Raw genomic sequence first — 22,087 nt, 5'->3', positions numbered from 1 at the left:
AGGAGAGACTCAGGCTCCTGAGACGTAACGCTTCACGGAAGAAGCCGGTGGTATCGGGCAGGACACTGCTTCTCTTTGATTAAAGCATTTGGCGGCTTTGATAAAAGGCCCTTAACTGCTTGTGCCACTCAAGCCATCGCAGAGATAATGAGGGGCCATCAGCCGTACAGACAAGGACTCGCTTTGCCAGTCCCCTGCACTTTCGCAAGGGCCACGCAGGCCAAAAGGGGCCGGGGAGCTTATTACAGGGCAGATAGTCGTCTCTTTTGTGACAATAAGAGGAAGTGAGATAATTGGGGGATTGAGGGAAACCACCCATGGAGACACCACTTAGCGGGAATCCCAAAACTGGAAGGAAACCTCTGTTGATTCCTTATCACGTTAAATGTGGAGGCGAATGATGAATTGCCCTGCGGTGCGGGGACACGCAGCAGTCGGAGATTGTCCAAAGGGTTTGCTGCCATTTCGGCCAGTTTGTTTTGGTTAGTTTTTGCAAAGGGGAAGAGGAGCGGTGAAAGCTCGGCTCCCAGGGCAAAGGAGCACCGAGGACGGATCGCAGGCTGAGGAACGCCACGGGCGACCGGGACCTGCCTTTCCATCGCCAACAGCGAGGCTTTGCAGCAACCCAGCTGTGGCCCAAAGCCTCGCACCCACGGTCCCGCACAGGCATGGGGCGGGTCGCAAGGGCCACACACTCCACCTCTGACCTTAGGGGACACTCTGGGAGGCCACTGCAACTCCTTGTTCCCGACCTTACAGCTAGCTCTAGTCTAGCATCTCCATTTCCAATCACAGCTTTGATACACTCTATACGAGCACGAGGGTTTCCTATACAGCTGGAGGGGTCAGACAATGACGCCTCTCTTTTCCACTGTTTGGCTCCATCTCACACGAGGAAAATATTAAGATTTATCAACTTTTTTGGTTTGCAAATATACTTGCACTCTACACACGTGACGTTACAACATTCAGGGGATTCACCAAGGATGTGGGAGCTATTTCCACTGCCCTCCTGCCTCATCTGCCTGCACTTCCCAGGCATCCACTACCTTAGACTGTGTGTCTACACTGCACATCCCAGAGCCCCAGGGGTTACGTTACTAAAAATAACGACACATGCTGACTGATAGGATCGTGCAGGGAAGAAGGAAGGGATCTGCTGTGGGGAGAGGCTACCGGGCTGGAGAAATTCTTGGTGCATTCAAATGCCATGGTGCGTGCTGACTCCTGTTAGCTTTTCCCATGCAACGTAGGCTAAATCCTGAGAAATGGGAACAGGGGTAGGCAGTAACCACCTCCTGCCCACCCCATGGGGTTGCATTCAGCCCTGGATATTCCCTATTTTCTTCTGAGTGTCTGGGGTGGAGCTGATCCGAGGCTTTTGCTATCCAAGTCCTGCAAGTGTTTCTGCACCTCACCATTTCCATTGCTTTGGGAGAGGAAGGGAGAGACTGCAAACCGCTCGCTCCTGCCTGAGAACAATTATCCCATCGATATCACGGGGCTCTTCATGCCAGGACGAGCGGAGCAGTCAGTGTAAAGCCCTCACAGTTTGACCCCTCAAGCTCTGTCAAAGCAGGTCAGTCACACCAGAAGGGAACAAACATGGATATCATGATTTTCAATCCCACGCTCCGTTCATTAGACCGAGCATTTAAGTGGAATTGCTTTCTGCGTACAGACAACTGTCTCCCAACTGTGAGACTTTTAGTCGAAAACTGTGCAAAAGCCAAGCTGTCAAGGTATCTCCACTTGGAGATTAACCCTGGCTGAGGGGCTATGGAGACAGATAAACCATCTTTATCTCCGGCACCAGCTATCTTCCTGAATGTGGATTCAACGTGGGTGAAAGGCACTGCCACCCCTCCAAACAGCTGGCTCCCAGCCCAGCCACGCGGATGGGGTTTGAGGCTGACACCGGTGAGAGGAGCTCCCCAGCCCAGCCGGGGGGAACTGCCCACCTCCAGCACACAACCCTCATCCCTTGCTCATCCTCCGGCATCACCGTAAAGCAGGCTGGGGCTGGCCAGCCTGCGGGCAAGGGGAAACATCAGAAAACAACGCTGACAGTCACGTTAGGAAGGGGAAAGCCACACAGCAAGCGTTGAGCGGGGAGCAGCCAAGGCCTGACCTTTTCTCTTGGTGCAGTGGTAGATCTGGCTGTGCTCCTGGGAGATCGGGTAGGGGTTGGCAGGCGGTAGCAGGTCCTGGGAGGTGCTCGACACCCCGTTCTCGCACTGGTACTGGGAGCCCAGGTTGGAGGAGGCAGAAAGGACCCTGGTCTCGCCACTGAAGGGGCTGTGGTTCGAGGACACTTTTTGTCTCACTGTGCTCCTGGGAACAACCGGGTACTCCTTACTAAAAGCAAAAGAAACAAACAAAAAAAACACCAAAGCAGAAAAGCAATCAATTAATAAATAGGTCAGTGAATTAATAAATGAAGGCAGCACATTAGTGTCATGGTGTTTGTTTCGACTTTCAGGGAAACAGAGACATCCCTCCCAGGAGACTGCAGCCCCGTCACACTTTGTCAGTGCAGCACTCTTCTCTTTCACTTTCCTTTTAGTATCTTTCCCTTTAGAGTCACGCCTCTTCCACCACAACTGCTATTTTACACCCATTCATCAAATAGATACATGCAGTTATAGCATAATGCACAAGATTTATAAATACTATCGTAATATGTAGATATAAATTTGATACTATTTATATTGTATATGTGGACGTGCACATGCATGTAAATAAAAACCTCATTTCTGCCAAGCTGGGTTGGAGATGGATAAAATATTTAGGTCTGCTTTTTCCCCTTACGGTAGTTGTCCCCATTCCTTTTCCCCAGGGTCTGTCAGCCTGGTTGTCCTGGATGGGAGATCTCTGGACCAGAGAAGAAGCTCCACTCCAAAGTGCTCAGAAAAGAGAAATAAATAAATCACCAAGACCTGATGTGTGTCAGAGCCATGCACCTCAGCAGAGCCGGGCTGGGGGGGGAAAAGTCTTTCCACTGATGGAAAGCCTGGTTTGTTCCCTTGCTCTGAAATCCGGTTTGAAGCAGGGATGCTTTGCCAACACTGGTTGGAAATCCCCTCTCCTACAAGACCCTACGGTGTGTTTTGGAGACATTTCTCCAAGCACATCAGCAACATGGCCGGTCAAGATTATTCCCGCTCTGCAGAGGGGGAGAACTGAAGCTGAGGGGGGATCTCAGAGACTTCAGGCGAGGTGCAAGCCTCCTCCCAGGCTGTCTCCGAGACAGGTGGGTGCTCCCTGAACCCAAGGACCTGCTAAAATGTGTAAAGATCAGGTAACCCATCAGCACCTCGCCAAGTGCCATGAGGCTCAGAGCAGCCACAAATCAGAGCCCAGATTCCAACGTAAGCTTTCTTCTTTGAGGCTATAACCATTGGAGCAAGCTGGCTTTGTGGTATCCTACTCACCTGCCCAAAATCATTATGCTGGAGCAAGAATAGATCCTTAAATCTCATCAACAGGCTCACCTGGACACTTACACATGGAGGAGGAGCCCTGAATCTCCGATTACACCCCTTAGAGAGGACCTATCACTGTAGCAACTCAGAACTTATTTACAAAATTTAACAATACCAATTATATAAACCTGCTCACAGCAGGGAGCTTTCATCCAAACCACTGTTGTGCTGGCTGACAGAAACACCAGCGACCAAGCTGTAGTGGAGGGAAAACTCACCCAGGAGCTCAAAACCAAATAAATGTGTCTCTCATTGTGCCACAAAAGCTTTCCAAACCCTGGGCACTGGTGGCTTGCCAAGCCGAGCCGATTCCAAAGGTGGGGTTTCTTCCCCTGGAAGCCCAGCAGCTCCTCACTGCAGGGCAGGCAGGAGCATGGCTTTCCACCCACTTGGGCTGGCTGACCAGGCAGCTTTTTCCCAGAACTGAAGTCTAGGATGTGCACAAGGAACAAAAGAGAGATGGACTGGGAGGAAGCAGAGACCTACCCCTCAGATACGCGAGCAGCAATGGATGCCAGGGCGTGCGGTGGGCTTCAGAAGACCTCTCTGCCCGTGGACACCCAGCACTAGCATTTCCGACCCAGGAGCGAGCTCTGGCTGGAGGGGCTTTTCAGGAAGGTCAAGAGCTATGGCCTTCAAACCTTCTAGGTTCTAAGGGGTCTCCCAGTCCTGCCAGGTCCCAGTTTTGAGCTGCCTGCTCCTGTTGTGCTCCACCTTCACACAGGGATCCTTATGGAAATAGTACCAGCATGACACCCCAAAACTGCATCCCCACCATGTTTCCCTTCCAAGGAGACAAGCTACAGGCAAGTGACACATGGACCTTGCCCTTAGCTCTCCTCCCTAATGAGGGGCTGCTGTATGGACTGGCCAATTCCTTCTTCCTCAGCTCCAACACCACCACCCTCCATCCCCCGCAAGAAATGACAGAGCCTCTTTTTTCCCTTTTTTTTTTCCCAGTGGGGTACATGTGAGCTGCAGTGGAGGAGGAGGAGGGACATACCATGGCATGATGCAACATCATGTTCTCTGTGGCTCTTTTGGAGCGTGTAGAAATGACTGCTGTCACAATTTCTCCCTGCTTTGGTGGGGGAAGAATTAGATGTCTCTTTGGGAGCGTCATCCTCTCCCCATTCACATGTGGGATTAGATCTGCATGGGGGTTTCTTACAGAAAATTCTCAGGGTAGCTCTCAAGGACCCCATCAACATCTAGATAATCACTGCACGAGGCACTACACAAACACTAAGAAGCCATCCCCATCCCAGACACTTCCTACTTAAATCTACACTTTCTCTGTCTCAACGGAGAGACGAGAAGGGGAAAACTCAACAACATGATTGGTTTTTCTTGTTAAAAAATAGTTCCTCTCCATAAAGGGGCTGTATGCCTGAAACAGCAATATTTTTACTCTGAAGTGCCAGCATAGGTAATGCCAGGATCCCACACTCCTGTTGTGCACTGGGGACCAAATTCCTTTCAGGCTGCATTTCCCAGGGGACACGACAGCTTCCATGGCCATAAGAGAGGACCGTGGTGCTCCGCGGGAGCCACAACGGGAGCGGGGAGTCACGCTGGAGAGGGAACAGGTTGGAGACACCAAGTTTCCAAACAGCAGTTCCCAGGAGGTATCGCAATGACTTCTCTCCAGACTGAAGCATTTCCATTTCAGTCAAAACATGTTGGGTGCTATTTTTGCCAAAAAATCAACTATTTGAGGAGAGAGAGGAAGGAAAGTATTTTCTAACTAAATAGCTAAAATATTCTTTTTCTTTCACTTTGCCATTTTCCTACACACAAAGGCAGTTATCTCTGTACTTCTCTACCTTTTTCTTCCTTATAGGAGCTGAGCTCTAATAAACAGATATCTTTGGTACCTTGTAAAGCAACAGTCATCTTGAAACATTTATACCCTTTCCTGAGCCCACTCAATACGCAGGGTGCACAGCTACCATTTTAGTTTGTCCTTAGGTCTTTCAAAATGTATCAGATTTTTTTTAATTTTTTTTTTCAGGGCCTAAAAGTCACTATTCCCAAAATAGCTGGTTGTAATCCTGGGCCACAGTTTAATGGAATGAAAGGTTTTGTTCATCGCTGGCACAAAATGACTGTTGTGTCCAGAAATTTTGCTGTCCAAAAAAAATTGCAGTGAAGTAGGGAGAGAAAAAAAGCATTGAAGTCTGACTTATGCTGGCAATATAGGAAATTGTCCACACGGCAAGGAAGAGACTGTTGTTCCTTGGCCAGAATGTGAGTTACAGTTTTACATGGGGGTGTTAATGGACTACATTTTTTTTGCATTAAAAATTGTAAAATTAGAAGAAAAAAAAAAAAGTTGGTTGGGGAAAGAATTTACAAGGAAGGAAGCTGTCATTTGTCTATTTAAAGTCTGTTGGAGGCTAATGATGAATATTGAGTTACCGTAGTTGGTGTATTACAATAGCAGGGGGGGACGGGGAGGAAGGGGGGAGCCACATTGCGCAAGTGCTGCACAGTCTCTGCACCACCGGGCTTCCAGCCGAACGCCACCAGGAGAGAATATCACTTTGATTTTCATTAGAGCTTGGGGGAAGAAATCAGGGATGAGGTCCAAGTCCATAGCAAAGGCACTTGGTCCTGAAGTCTGGACTCAGTTCTTAACTCCCACCTGGATAGATGTTTCCCAGACCCGTAGGATCAGACACTGGCTCTGCATCGCTGTTTCCTAATAGCACACGCTTTCCTCTTTAGAGTTCATCGTATAACCCCGACCCTACAGATCAGGCCTTACAAGTGAATCCTTCCTGCATTTCCCGAGCGATTCTATCAAAATCAGACCTCTGCCAGGTGGAATTAGCAATTTTGGTCCCACTTTCACATTTCATGACATCTTCCCCCTCCCCTGGCCAAATGATGCCCCCACCGTGACAGACTTAGGAGCTGCATAAGATCACTTATGGCACAAATTCCTGTCTAGCAAAGGATTCAAAGGAGAAAATTCAAGAAGGTTTTGTAATCTTAGAGCTGGAAAGCTTGTCGGCCTCTGCAAACTAATAAAAACTGTGGAAAAATTATAAATATAGACCTTCAGAGAGCAGTCCACTTTCTTGCTTATCATTTTCAATGTATTTTCATGTGCAGACTTGACATTTCCTAAGGTACCAGCCAAAGAATAGTAAACGCAGCTGCCAGACAAAAACCTTGTTAAAAATCTCTTTTAAGATCCACGGTTTATAACTAGGAAGCTTCTGCGTTGAAGCATCCAACCCCTACTGGCCCTAAGCAAATTATTTTAGAAGATACTTCCAATATTTCTGCAACAAAGCATTATATACCAAAGCTCTCCAGAGCTTCTGTAGCTCATGGTAACAAGACTTCAAAAGACCTATTCAATGTCAGGTCCACTGGATCATTCCAATACCTGTTCGAGGTCAAGATGAGGCATGATACAGAAGAGAATTTCCCCGTGGTTAGCTGCTCTTAAAGCATTCTTTGAAGCCTCTGAGCTGGGCACTGTCTAGATCTTGTTCATGACGGCAATTCCTAGTCTAAAATCTGACCAAAGGTGTATCAGTGGCCAAACACAGCGATTCCCCTCCACTCCTTCCAAACTGCCAAGAGATTTCAATTCCTCCTTAGTCAGTCACTACAAAAGGACAAATGTTCGCCATCCTATCAGTCCTGTCCCCTCCACCTGTGGATACAGCGGTGCAGAATCGGGCCCCAAATCCAGACGTGCAAATATAACTCAAAGGCATTTGGGTTTATATTTCCCAAGCCACCAATTGTTGTCCTTCCTGCTGAGACTTGAGAGTGGGAAAGAAATGGAAGTCAGCCATAACAGATATAGAAAGAGGAAGAGAAAAAAGTGACTGGAATAAATATACCATCTCCCAGGAAAAAAATAAACCAGAAAGCAATTGTTAATGTGCGTTCATTTCAGCTTATTTCCAGCAGATGGAAATAAAATTGAACCACTCTCAGGAGACTGTCTGAAGAGTCTGAAGTGGATAAACTGCAGAAGGAAAGGACTTAGTGGGAGAGGAACTACTGAGTACTTCCTTCAATCTTACCTCAGATCAAATATGAACTCTCTCTGCATGGGAACTGCAGGCCAGTCCCACAGAAAATAATACCCTAGGCTGGATGTCTAGTAATACAAGTCAAAATGTCCACTGAGAAATACGGGAGGCTGTTCACTGCAGCACGCTCCACCAACATATCAAATGTCCTGACCTTCCTGCCAGAATGGGAAGGGCTTCAATAACCCTGGTTTGGGTACATGCATTATATGTTAACAACCAGTGCTTCCATCACTTATCCAAGCACTGCAGCCCAAAGAGATCACTGCAACAAACCCAAGAACCAGCCGTGAAAAGCACCACCTAGAGATCTAGAGCTATCGTTATCAGGCAAATAGAGAGTCCCGCAGAGAAATACCGCTATTCGTGTTGGAACAAGACGAACATGAGAGGAGATGGAGAGTGGATGTTGGCCAACAAAGACAGCATCAGCATCCATTCATGCCAGGCTGAGCTTCTGCAAGTCGGGCCCTGCTGGGCAGATGCCCCGAAGAAGGGGCAACAGAGGAAATCGCAGCTCTCCTGCGTTTCTTGAGCTGACTTGCTCACTTTAAAAGAGGTTTCCACTGGGGTTTTGACCAGTAAACTTTCCTCAGGGACATTTGCTGGAGGAAAGCATCATCGCTCCAACAGATGTTATAACTCTAAGTCTCACATTGAAAATGTTTCAGACAGCATGTGGCTCTTGGGACATTTCAGTGACAGAACACGGGAAATGAAAGTGGATGTAAAGATGCAAGGAGAGCAAGGTCATTTGCAGTGGACCGAGATCTACTTGCATTAGTCAGACCGGTGCCTATCAGTCCAACATGATATTAGCGTGCCAGGGCGGATAACCCTTTTGGAGCCTAGAGGCTCATCTGTTTATTCTACTGGCACCCCAAAATGCACCACCTTCATTATGCCAGCTCTGAATCATGGTACTGATTTTATGCCCTTTGTGTCTAGCCCAGTTTCTGTTCTCGGTTACACCAGGAAATCTTTGGAATAATTCCTTTGGAGCCAGGAGGATTACTGTGGATTAATGCCAAAGGCAGCAAACTATGGCTCATGATCTTTGACAGAGAAAACATATACGTAACATCGAACTACACTTCCACTCTTCTCTGTGGAGTGGATCATTCTGGATCTTTGTCTCACTTTGAAAGGGCCCAGGATACCCATCAAGGGAGCCAAGAGCCACCCTTTCACGTAATCATCTTTCCTCTCAAAAGCTTTCCCAATAAGAAGCTTCAAGGACTAAATTGCATTAATTTGAATGAAGAGTAACTAGGGCCTGAGACTTCCAGAAGCTCTTCAGCAACCATAATAACCGCTGAAGACAATGGGAGTTGCAGATGATCAGCAAAAATTGGTTAAAGGGTTTAAGAGAATTGCTCTTTTACAGTGCTCTAGCCCCAGACCCACAAACACTTCTCCCCTGCTGTCTTTTGGCAGTCATAGATTTAAGGAAAAAAAAAAAAAAAAAAAAAAACCCCACCAAACTAAAAGCTGCCACTTGCATGCAAACCCCCAAATCACCCAATAGTTATGGTTTATTAATACAGCTCCATTGACTCTCATGCATGGGGAATTTTAAGGGTAAAGTCCTACACTGGCATCCGCAATGCAGAGCTCATCGTCTCTCTGCATAAGCTTCACCCTCTGCGGATTTCTGCTGCGTGTTTTGCTCTTGCTCTCCACAGCAAATTCCCCTTGGCACAGGCAGAAGTTCTGAGTGGTGACAAAAGGAATTTTTAAAGTACAGAGGGGCAAGAGATCCAAAAGGAATACTTTGCCCAAAATTCCCAGCATCGCAACTACATAATTTTTACCCGATTTATATTTTTCAGTTGTAGCATGACTGCAGGATACAGATGCGGTATAACTCACATCCCTCTACACATTTTCCTCTAGTGTGTTTTCGATTTTTTTTCTTTTTTAATATTTTTTTTTAATCAAGGAAATAACAAACTTGATCTCATGCTCAGAAACTTGAAAACTTTAAAAAACATGTTCTCCCAGAGCCCTCATCCTGCCAAAGAAACTGCTAAAGAGGGCCCGTGTGTCTCAGGAAAGAAAGGCAGAGGGGGCAAAATGAACATGTATCAGAAGTCTGTGTTCACTGGAATTTGGATCTCTCTGGAGCTTGTGGCTATTCTTTTTGAATGAAATCATCTGCTGCTGAAAGGCTTAATATCACTACTGAATGAAGTTTTCTACCTGGACAGACTTATTAACTTTTCTTCTGGGAAATAGGAGGAGAAAACCCAACACAGAGGCCTTGCGAAGGAGAAAGCCAACAGAGAGGGATGGACTCGCTAATACATCCCCATCCACCCTGCAAAGCTCCTGTCCCCAGAGGCCACTCGGGCCAACGCGTTGCTCTTGCTTGGCCAGAGCACGCGGAGGCAAGCGAAGACGGAGGGAGAGTCCTCGATGAGGTACCCGAGACCTCACTCTGAGCTCGCTTTTGGCACTGGAAGTTGTCTTTCTTCCCTGCTTCGTCTTCCTTCCTTCTCAGTCCCTACCATTTGCCAAGGGTAGGTGTTCAATGGATGAATCGACAGGCCAAGTCTCCACCGGCACCTAGACCTACTTCTACTTCACCCCACTGCAAGACCTGCTCTGAGGTGAGGGAAATCATTTTGGACACAGCAAACTAGTCTCCCTCCCACCCTCTGACAGCCAAAGGTGCAAGGAGACCACCAGAGCTGGCCAGATGGCAATTCTTTCTATTCAGGATGGACTTAATCTCATGTCATTTTAGCCATTTAAAAGGCAGCCATCTACTCTAAATCAGACTCCGCAGGCGGGACGGGCAGAGGGAGGGCTCCTCGCCCACCCTGCCGCCCATGGGGTGAGCTCTCCAAGGAAAGCAGCTTTGCTCTCTGAACGTGCACTATCACGCTCCGCTTTGCGCAGAGGGAGCCTAGACACCAACCCAGCCTGGGGACGCTGCTTCTAGGCGGCGTCTTCAACCACCACGTGCCTACTCCCATCTGACCCAAGCCCCCCACGACATGGTAGGACCTGAAGGTTTAGTGCTGGAAGCACATCTTCAGCAGGGCTCAGGCCTCCAAGGCTGCTGCGAGGCGTGCGACGTGTCGGGGGTTGAGTAGAGGGACACGCTTTGGCCGTCGCTGGGGCCAGCCTTCCCCAAAAACGGGATGCCACAAGCCAGCGCACGCACCTGGGTTGGGTCAGCGCTGCCTCTCAGCCTCGTCTGCTGGGGTTTGCCTCTCCCAGGGCTGCTTTCAGCCAGGAGGTGCCCCTCTGCAATAGCCCTATGCAGGGAATTAAGAAACCTTTGAGATTTTAAGAAAGAAAACATAGAGGTGCCGAGGCTTTCCTCAGCGTGAAAAATTCATTCCCTCCACGGCTATACTCCTTAACGAGATGATCAGTGACCTGATGAATGTCAGGTCACCAGTTTCCGGTACAAAAGGCTGTGCACTGTTTTAAAAAAAGCGTGTTTTTTTCCAGCTACTTTTTTTCTATAATGAAGAAACAGCACTAAAAATACGTTCGACCGTATTCTCCAAGGGCATAAATAGACATCACTCCACTGAAGCCAAGATAGACATACCTATACCTGCCAGCTGGGGAGTGGGTCCATCACCAGGAAACAACTTCACTGCGTATGCACGCACATTTATATATTAAAATATATTTTATATACATTTAATTATATTTTAATATATATTTATATATGAAACCTATATAAACCCACAAAAGTAGGCCATACTTCTCTAACGTACTCAATCCTGAATGGTTCTTTATCTTAGATATGCAATTTATTTTTATATATATAATTTATTTTATATATGTTTTCATATATTTATATATATAATTTTTAATATATTCAGATATATATAAAAAACCACAAAGGTGGGTGCATATTTGTCTAATATTTTCAACCTTGAATGGGTCTTTATTTTACTATAATAATCTTATCCTGCTCTCCCTTAAAAAAAAAATGACATCTTTGTAGAGGTACACAGTCATTTCTATGCTATCGGTACAGAGGATAAGTTATTAAGGAAGTGAGGATCAGAAATTATCCCGTAAAGTCAACGCTGTGGATTTTAACCCTTGCAACCCCGCCAGGTCTGAGCCGGTGTATTTATATATTCCGAGTGTTTCTGTTCACTGTATCATTGACTATGACCGCAGGCCCGCATAAAAATGCCAAGCAATTTTTAGCACAAGCTCAGCATGGCTAGATGCCATGCTCTTCGTATGGCACGAAGCCCTTCTAATAGTCCTCACTGTTTTACCTCCTCCCTCCCGCTCCAAAAAACCCCGCAATGAATGTAAACCTTCAAATCTTTCCATTGACCCTAATGAAAGGGTAGTTTAGCAGCAAAAATGTGCTGGGGACATCGTTACTCAAGTTCCAGCAGAGGTTGGGAGGTTGGCACGGGGGCGGGGGGGCGAAAAAAAAAAAAGCTATTTCAAGTGGTAGTGCATCCATAAATAAATAAATATTGACATATTATGCCAGGATCTGTGCTGTCGTTGGAAAGGGCAGGCAGGGAACACAGGGCACATTCAGAAGACCACAGAGATGATTTAGATTGAGAAGGGTAAGTGTTGTATATACATTTTTTCATATATATATGTATAGAGAGAGAGAGGCTTTTCTGGATCTGAGCCTGAAAATGTTTGTACACAGGAGTACATTTGCCCATTTGAGTAGGGTTACGGGTGTAAATGTTTGCAGGATTACAGGCATTATTTGTTGCCTGCTGGCGCGACTTGCACGGCTACGGAGAGCCATGCTCAGGTCACCAGCTACGGCAACCAGAAGAAACTCCTGCATCTGCACCGGCATCTGCACTCCAGCCTGCAGTGACCACCTACAGCCGGCTCCCGGGCGGGCGGCAGAGAGAGCCCTCCCAGCAGAAGGTCACAACGCAGGTCCCTACAGCCCTCCGCCGAGAGCCAGCTCTGCTGGTCCCGGAGAACAAGGGATCCGAGTCACTCCTGCCCTCCTGGATGGAAAATGCTATATTGAGCATCTACATCTGTCTTAGATATAATCATGGGTATGGCAGGGTTCCTGCAAAACATTTGCACCAGGAAGCAACTTGACACACGGACAAAGTTCCAAGTGACGTGAAAGGCATGAAGTTAATTGCCGTCAGGACCCGACATTTAGAAAAGGACTTTAAAACAGGATTTTTCAACAGGATTTAGGCTTGATTTTCAGCTTAAGTACTTACATCCAAAACCGAGATTCGAAAAGATCTCTTCAGCCACCTGGCCCTGGAGACCCCAACATTTTCTAATACCTTCCTTCTTCAACCTGAAACCACCATGCCTACGCTCCTGCTCTGCACATCCAGAACCAACCAGGCAAACACTCCCCTCCTGCCAAAGACCCTCCAAAAGCCAGAAACCAACACAACGTAGGTCTCCACACCAAGGTCTCCAGAGGCATCTGGAGCATCCTTAACAAACCTGCTCCCAGAACAGGGCTGAGAGCTTTGACTTTCAAGCATTGCCACCTGGGCAAAAAAAATACCCAACAGCATTTCCGCGGTAGCCTGATGACCAGAGCTTCTCAGAGCTAGTCCAAGTCTCTTGTTGCTTTAAACAGGTTTAAGCCCACACGCAGCCGCAGAGACATCTGTTTAGCACAAAGACAGAGGTTGTTGCGGATGGGGATATGTCAGAAAGAAATACAAGGTCCCTGCGGCCAAGAGGACAACCCACAAGTGAGATCCTGCCTCTGTAACCCAGCAGTTAAGGCATTCACCTCAGAGTGGGAAGTCCTGGATTTTGGCCCCACATCCTGATGATGTTTCAGCAGCTTGACGTAAAAGGCGCAAGCAGATGCCAGAGAAGGGACTAAGCCACTAAGCCCTGGCTTAGCTCAAGCCACCAGAGACATGCAAAGCAAAGGCCGGGCGGCTCTCGCGGTCTTGAGCGGGTCCCCACGACGGAGGCACGCGTTACCTCTGCATCCTGGACATCCTGTGGAGCTCCATGTCGTCGCTGCCGCGGAAACCTTTCGCAAAGGGGTTGTTCTCAATCTTTAACTGGGTGATCTGAAAGGGAGGAAACGCAACGGGTTCATCGCAAGTCCAAGGCATGGCCTCGGAGAGAGGGGATATTGTTTATTAAACCCAAGCAAACAGGGACGGGGGGGTGGGGTGGGGTGGGGAATACAGCTTTCAGGAACTCAAGTCATCCTTCAGCTCAGACATTGACTGCTCCAGATGGGCCTTCCTCTAGATCTCTCCACTGGAAAAATATCTCCTGTCAACAGCCTCTCGCTTCTCTCAGGCTTGTCCCATAATTAACACATGGGACTGCACACACATAAAAATTTCTCGGCAGAGGAAATCAGCTTTCTTAGAGGTACTTACTTCCTTTTTGCGGTTGGGACAGACAGGACTGCACTGACCAGAGGACCACAGATGAAAGTCATGCTGCCTGAACAATTCCCACTGACACCAACAAGTATTCTCTCATCAACACACAGCCACGACCAAAACCTTACCTCGCAGACCCTGCACCCTCTCACTCAGACTGGTAAGGCTCACCCTTTCTGTATTTCAGAGCAGCCAAACGTATTCCAGGTGCTCTGCATCTGAGATCCTTCCCCAACCAGCTCGACACCTGTGAGCACTGCAGGGACTAAGTAGGGCAACTCCACCCCTGACCATCGTGCCCTGGAGGAATATTTGTCTCCCTGTTAATTCTAGAAGGAATTAAGAGGGACTAGTTTGCTTGCCTGGTTGGCTACCTTCAGCACCTAAAGTTTGCTGGGATGAATCCCCCTCAGACTCCTAACTTCTGTCCTCTTACAACATCGAAGCTAAACATTTAAAGCATCTGCTGTGCAGAATGTACCCTTATCCAAAGCAACCGTGTCGCTCAAAGAGGTGCAATCCTCTCCTTCACATACCTCTCCCGAGGACTTAGGTGAGTAGGTTTTCTCAAGCCAGGGGTTGTCATTTAGGCAAATATTAACTGTGGACCAGCAACACCCTCAAACGCCCTGCTGATCTTGTACAAACTCACTCTGCCGTGCCAAATTTGATGCAAATGCTTTGGTGTCTCTGCAGAGCAGGACTGAGCCCGGATCAGGTGTGACCTAGCTGCAGCGCCCTAATTGAGTGCTAACCTCACACCAGCGGCTCCTCCAGAGCTGGCGTGGAGGCATGCAACGGCAGCATGACTTCTGCTCATTCAGCGCAACCATAAACCCACTCACATATGAAATAAATTTGTCCGCAGCACACAGCTGGAGTTTTGTAGCTGAGGAGGAGGAGGAGAGGATCAGTCTCTCTGCAAAGTCCGTACGAGCCTTCAGCTTATTTTTTAATATTCAAGCAGAACAGGCAACAGTTCCCCTTCTTCTCTTTCTCCGTCACTGCCTGGCAGTCCCAGCCCTCAGCCAAGAGTCGGGAGAGCCACTTGCACTTGCCCAGGAGGAGAGACAACCCTGTATTTGCCATTGGAGGAACTTCATGCGCTCACCACATTTTATGGAAACACTGTCCTTCCTTCCTATTGAAAGTTGGCCAACGGGAAGGAAGAGCTCGAGATTAATGGCGGGAGAACAGAGAGAGGTTCATGTTCACCAAGTCAAGCACACGCAACTGGACCCACCTCTTTGCCAAAATTCAAAGAGAAAAATCTGGCTCGGCTAGTGTCAATAGCAAACCCCGCCAGGTGTCTGCACGACCAGATTACTTTGCTATTTTTCTCATCTTCTAGCATGTTTATTTCCCAAAGGCCGTTTGTTTATTTGCCGGTTTTGCCCAATTCAGCCCCAAATCTCACACAAAGACCCCATCACCCCTATGCTTGTCCCCATGGGCATTCCCATTAAATCAGGACCTCATTTAGCACGTAAACAGGCATTGCTTTTTTTTTTTGGTCTCGCATTTCAGATTTCAAAGAGAAGGGTGAACAAACAATCTATTTGGCCCAATTTGCCATTTGAGCTGTTCTCTAGCAGAAAAACAGGGGTGCGTTTTATACTTAAAAGCCCTGAATAATTAGACAACCAGCTGCGTATTTTGCAAAGAAACTGCCTATCAGTTTCCACCGGAGGTGGTGGCACTTCTATAATGAATAATTGCATTATTCAACTTTTTGAATGTTTCTATGCAATTTGCATTCTGAAGCACACTAAATGTACGAGTTGTCCTCGCTTGCCGAACCCAATGGCAATATTTGCTTGCATAAGTGAAGTCCTTCACTGAGCGAGGATTTACAGTATTGGCACCAGCACACAAATGTACAAAGGGCCGGATTCATCCCAACCTAACCGAAGGCATTTTAACCAAGGCGCCTGCACTGGGAACCTCGTCTCCCGGCGTTCCTGCTGGAATCAATGGAGGGAGATGGGGACTGCCAGAGGGCACTGGGGCTCTGAGGTGGGTGGCATTGCCTTCACAGGTCCCCAACACTCTCCATTCACCGGAGAAAGAGCCGTCAACACGCTAGCCCCTAATTTAAGGACCTCGGATGAATGCCCTGTTTGATGAATCAAGCCTTTAATCACCCACAAAATGTCAGACAAAATATCGCATGGGACCTCGATCTTGCAAATACATTGCTTTGTGAGTAGAGAAGTCCCCTTACGCTCATCAGGAACACTCTTACAAGCAACGGTATTAACGTATGTTTGGGGGCAGAAAGCCCCATGTGAAGCGTGGCTACTTCAGCCTCCTTAAAATTAAGAGATCTGCTGGATCGAAGGCATCTAGAAACCAGGGACTACAGAAGGTTTTGAATTAGGTCTCAGCTCTTTGGTCTACTTCAGATGGATTTCAGCAGGAGCTTGCCGGGCAAAGTTACCCTAGATGATAACTCACAGCATCAGCCCTAGCACTAAGCCAGGAGAGTCCAAGCCAGATTTAACAAAACCGTCCACAACAAAATAGGAAATAGAGAAAAAGTTGGTGAATCCCTGCTTTAGAAAACAGCCTGTGGAAGATATTTTGTTTGGCCAGCTTTTGGCTGACTTACAAACTATTTCAGAGGTGGAAAAGCAAACGAATTGGTGGAAATAACCTTCTTCTGGACCAACTTTGCCATAGCGAAACTCTGTTTAATTGACTGTAACTCTTAGGGGGGGAGAAGAAACAGCTGTCAGAAGTCAAATGACAATTACATCATGAAAATAAAAAAAATACAACGTCCTGCAAGGTCATTAAGACAGAATGCCCAGGGCTAAATTATATAGCACAGATTTAATAAAACTGTAGGGCTTTGTTTATGTATTTGTTACTGAAAGAACCTGATGGCAAAGTTCGCTTCTGACCACTGATTTCTAAAGCTGCTGCAGACCCTTCTGAGACGAGAGCTTTTCAGGGTGAAACCTTCCACATTTACACTTTTCAGGGCTTGTCTGACCTATGGGTTCATCTTCACTTTAACGGGAAACGACAGTTCCCAATGAAATCTCGGCGCCACTCCTCTGCACTCCTTTCTCTGGGCTAACTGACCACAAAGCACGTCTGCCGAGACATTTCCAACGGCATCTTTAGCTCCAGCATGATAAAGTTGAGCTTTGCATCTAGTTAGGTTGAGGAAATAGGCTTTACTATTTTCCTTTTTTGCGCAGACATTTATGTATATGGGGAGTGTCTACAGGCTCATGAATATTGTTATGGTCAGGGTCAAAACTACCACTTAGCACTACTTTTTGTCAAGCACTTGCCATAATAAGATTTTCTCAATCACAAAACTTAGGTTAAGTGTGTTCTTTTTTTTTTATTAGGTTTATGTTGTGTTTTGTTGTATTTTTGGATTTTTTGGCTTTTGTCTATTTTTTTTTTTTGGTTGTATTTTTGTTGGTTTGTGTTGTATTTGTTTTTTGTGAGTGTTTTATTTTTTTGTGTTTTGGTTTTTTTTTTTTGGTTTGATTTTTTGTGGTATGTGTGGTTTTTTGTTTTTTTGTATTTTGTTTTTATTTTTTTGTTTTTTTTTTTTTTTTTTTGTTTTCTCTTTTTTTTTTTTTTTTTGTGGTTTGTTTAGTATTTATGTTTTTGTTTTGTGGTTTTTAGTGTTTTGTTATGGTTGTGTTGTTTTTTTTTATTATTGTGTTTGTTCTGTTTTGGTTTATTTTTTATGTTTTTCTGTTGGGTCTTTTTTGCTATTTGGTATTTTTTGGTGTTTTTGTTGTTTTGTTTTTTTTTTGTGTTGGTGTTGTTTTTTTTTTTGTTTTTGTTTTGGGTTGTTTTTTTTTTGTTTTTGTTTACTGGTTGTTTTGTTTTTTTTTTTGTTTTTTTTGTTTTGTTTTTGTATTTTTTGTTTTTTGTTTTTGTGTTTGTTGTTGGCTTTTTGTTTTTTGGTTGTTAGGTGTCTGGTATGGAAACCTTCCACACCATGTACCTACACTGGGAGCAACTGGGAGGCTGGGCTTGAAAGCACAGAGCCTTTTTCTGTTGCACTCTCGCGTACCCCAGGTGGAAACCAAGTCAGCGCAGAGGATGAAGCCAAACCAGAGCAGGATGAAGGAAAGCGATAGATGAAGGCAAAGTGCCTGCTGAGACTACGTATGTCTGGCTGGGCCAAAGAGAAGAGCTGGATGGGGAGCCGGGACTCGAACCGGAGGTAAAGGCCAGGGGAAGCGGGGGCTGCTGGCGGCGGGGAGAAGATGCCGAACCCAGAAGCCGGTGAAGGAAATGGGAGGGACTGAGAGCCAGTGGCTGGTCGGAGGTGCTGGTGCGAGACAGAGGAGCTCATTGAGGAGGCTGTTGGATGAACTGGGAGACAAGAACGGAGGATGAGAAGAGACAGACCTTGCAGAGTGTTGGGCTGGGGGGGAAGGAGGTGGGTCGGGAGGCAGGAGTGAGGCTGGAGAGAGATGGGGTGTCTTTACAGAGCTTGGGGAGGGGGTCTGGAGCTGGGGGCGTGGGGCTGGCTGAGCACCCTGTCCCAGGGCTGGCAGAGACAAGACTGAGGACAAAGGGACAGAGAGAGACAGGACTGGTTCAGACACAGGTTGTAAAGGCATAAGACCTCTTGAAGGAAGCACTGTCCCAACGACACCTGGAATGGGACTAAGCATTTGAGAGCAGAGATGTGAGGAGCCCTGGAGAGGTTCACTGAGAGGAGAAGAGCTCACTGCAGTCCCCAAGTGACCGAGGGCTGCACAGAAGCCACCAGTCCTGGTGATAAAGAGGAGATACATGGTCTCACCTCGCCTAACCTCAGGGAGCCCTGCCTCTCAGTGCCTGGGGGACCCCGCTTCGGAGAGGAGCCTGCCCTGAGTAGGGAGAGAGGCTGCCCCTTCTTGCCATGGAGTTGGGAAGACACAGGGCCAAGGGCCCCAGGCTGGACAGGGAGAGTTTGGGGGACACAGCCCTGCAGGGCTGCTTCGGGGGACTGGAACGGGTCCAGTCTCTGCACAGAGGCACTCCGTGGGTTGCCAACCAGGCCACCACCCAGGTGGCCTCTACTGAAGTGATGGAGGTGGCTACCTGCAACCAAAGCCAAGGAGAACTGAGCTCTCAGGGCAAAACGTCCCAAGCCCAAGGACCTGCTATATCTACACAGCCCTGCAAGGTGCCTCGACAGAGCAGCAAAAGGCCACGTGCTCGGAGGAGAGCCGCGCAGGCAGCTTTCCAAAATTCAGCAGCGTGGAGCACCAGTTGACTTGGCCAACTCAACATTGTCCTTTTAGTACAGGGGCCTTTCTAGGGGTGGGATGAACCTATATATTCAGAAAGCCCACACAGCATGTTTCTCTATGCCCACTGGCTACCTGGGAGCACATCAGGCTAGTCTTCAGCCAGGCCCTTCCCTGGTCCTCTGCATTGCTATAGTGCACGTAGCATTTCTGGGTGCCTATAGCATCCCAGCTGGGGCTAACGTTTCCTTAAAAGAATTTGGGCTACCAATGTTAAATAACTTACAAAAAAAAAAAAAAAAAAAAAAAAAAAATCAGCATAAAACCGGATATCCTGAGGGGGGAAAACCAATATAAAGCCCAAGTCTAGCTAACGGGGAAAGTAGGTTGTAAAAATTAATGAGAATAATTGTTGTGAATTCTTGCTTTTGAAAGAACCCTCATGAGGGCAGAACCTTAATTATTTCTGTCTATTAGGGTTCATTTCCTGGTCCTAAGCAGAGAGCTAGTACCTAATAAATACGAGCTAGTAACACAATGATTTAAGCTACAGCAAAATGGTACTTAACTGCAGGGGAAGTCAATATCTGGGAATCAACCTGATTGCAAGCGCCCATTGTGTAAATGGCAAGGAAATGAAGTGTGCATGTGACCTATTTTAACACCTCAATATTTCTGGGGTATTTTTTCAGGGTTGCAGAGAGGGGGGAGGTGGTCGACCGAGCTGCTGACACTTGCACTGAAAACTTTAGTAAAACTTTCTTCTTAGCTTAAGCCTCCTTTTGGGGAGTAGGGCTGGGGAGGGGGAGATCCCAGTGTGCTTAAATATCTTTTCAGGCTGTCTAAAATATCAGGGGAAATAAGCACAAGCCCTGCATTGGGATTGCAGCTGTGCTATTGAAATAAATTGACTGATCTGAAATCAGGCAAGGTATTTCTATAAGCTGTGTAAGCATAGACTCACATGCATTTATGGGCAAGTCATGCAATTAATACTGTGATATAATTCACCTATAATATAGCTCTTGAGACCTAAAACACACGCATGTATAAATTTGTGTCTCTGTGTGTGTGTAAAATACATGGGTGTATAAAAACTACGTGCAAAATATGTTGGTGTATACAAACCGCATGTGATTGTGCAGATGGGAAAGTTTGCGTGAAGGATACGCTACAGGTGATGGGTGGAAGTGGGAGAGAGATGGCTGCAAATGGGGAAAAATAGGTAGCGCGCTGACAGAGAGACGTGGGCACGGACAGGCAGACCCTCCTCGGGGACCTCGAGGCAGACAGACGCAGACCGGTGGGGCCGCAATCGTTTACGGCGCCGGGAAACGCAGCCTGCGTTGCAACGTGAAAATACGTTTTGCCAAGAAACGTCTCAGCTGTGAAAGCTGAACTCGGGTTCCTGCCCGTGGAGAAGAGCTCACTTGCCACTCAGCTCGGCTGAAGGACGTTACCCCTTCCGCGCAGCCAGCGTCCGCAAGAGCATCAGCTGCGCGCCGCCTCGGCCCCGGTGTTATTCTCCATCTGCACTGGGGCAAGCTACAAATTTTATTCCCTTCCCTGGAGGGAGATGCCATTTAGGGTAGATCATTGCCTGGTTTATTTTTACGGCTCTATCTTTCTCAGTTGGGTCTTTATCTTGGGGCTACAGCTACTCTTTATTTGCTCCCCCAACGATTCAGTGCAGCAAGAGGAGGAATGCGCGTGTCGGGGCGGGGGGGGGGGGTGTAAGTGTATGTAAAATGTGTAGGGCGGTGTGTAAAATATGTAGTGGTGTCTGTGTGCGGGTGCATGTGTCTGCTGGGATGCAAGCGCGTGTGTGTCTGTAGGGATTCACGCGTTTGTCAGTGCGTATGTTTTGACAGAGACGGATACGCAGATGTCATTTCTTATCAACCAGATGTTGTTGATTTACAATCAAATATTCCTGCTCCTCCTAATATGGCAGTTTTCCCAAACTACTGTACTTACATGTTTCTGCTTTGCTTTTGTTTTATTTGCACGATAATTTTTTTTCCTATAAAACAGTCCTATTTTTCTTCAAAGGAAAGCCATTAAATTCAGGTCTGTTTTCTCATAGGGAAATGCCTTTAAAGCGGGTGGTGTGTCCTGTTTTATTAACTCCCAGTTCTATTAATATTATATTCTTTCTCCGAATCCATCAAGCAGAAGTTAAACTTGATTTTATAGCATCCACAGCGGAGGTATAATTTAAGGCATAATTTGGCGAGGACTCAATTTGGATTCAGTTTGCTTGTCCTGGTCGTGCCAACAGCTCCTATTTTAAAGGGCAGGGAAGTATTTTCTTTTCTCCCTAGTTACGGTGAAACACTCTTTCTTCTCCAGCCTACCTCTGCTCTCTGCATCTGCCTTGCCAACTGATGGACAGAGGAGACACAATCATTTCCCGCAGGTTTAGGAGCTTCCTACTTACATCTCCAGAAAAGCATCCAGGATTTAGCCAGGGTGTTAAATGACCTTTCTCCATTTGAAAAAAACAGCGCGTGATTTCTCGCTGTCAAGTGCAAAGGAGCCATCCTACCTGCCTGTGAGTACCAGTAAGAGCTTGTAGCACTCTCTTTCTACACGATCTGGGGAGGAATTTGCTTTTTTTCCGAAGGAAAATTGGCTTTTCATGGGGCTCTGCCCTAGAGAGGGGCCATAGGGTTCTGCATGCAGCGGTGAGGGGCAGTCAGGGAAAGGCATCCCTAATACATCTGCTGACAACTACCCCAGCCCTGAGCCTTCCTCCCCAGCCCCTGCGCCTTCCTCCTCCTCCTTCCTCGCTGGGTGGGGAAGCCCAAAAGCCGAGCAGGGGAAGGAGGGGGGGCAGCAGCCCCGCAGCGGGGTCCCCCCAGGTGGGCAGGCGGAGGGGGACAGCAGCGGGAACCCATGCGTGTCCACCCAGCGGCACCCCAAGGAAACCTTATTTGATATATATATATATAATGGGG

General features: G+C 47.2%; 1 protein-coding gene across 3 annotated transcripts in view; it reads right to left on the bottom strand.

Annotated features, from left to right (window-relative positions):
* TBX5 (T-box transcription factor 5) overlaps positions 1-22,087 on the bottom strand; it is a 46,402-nt gene that overhangs the window by 6,947 nt on the left and 17,368 nt on the right. For all 3 annotated transcript variants that reach the window (XM_059827459.1, XM_059827460.1, XM_059827461.1), the window contains exons 7-8: positions 13,490-13,581; positions 2,132-2,358 (exon numbers count right to left, since the gene is read on the bottom strand). In XM_059827459.1, the coding sequence (XP_059683442.1) occupies positions 2,132-2,358; positions 13,490-13,581 (319 nt within the window). The remainder of the gene's footprint in view (positions 1-2,131; positions 2,359-13,489; positions 13,582-22,087) is intronic.

This window comes from Gavia stellata, chromosome 21 (genome assembly GCF_030936135.1).
Source record: "Gavia stellata isolate bGavSte3 chromosome 21, bGavSte3.hap2, whole genome shotgun sequence".
Taxonomy (NCBI): Eukaryota; Metazoa; Chordata; class Aves; order Gaviiformes; family Gaviidae; genus Gavia; species Gavia stellata.
Note: the sequence above shows the minus strand (reverse complement) of the source record. Positions and strands in the feature narration are given on the sequence as shown.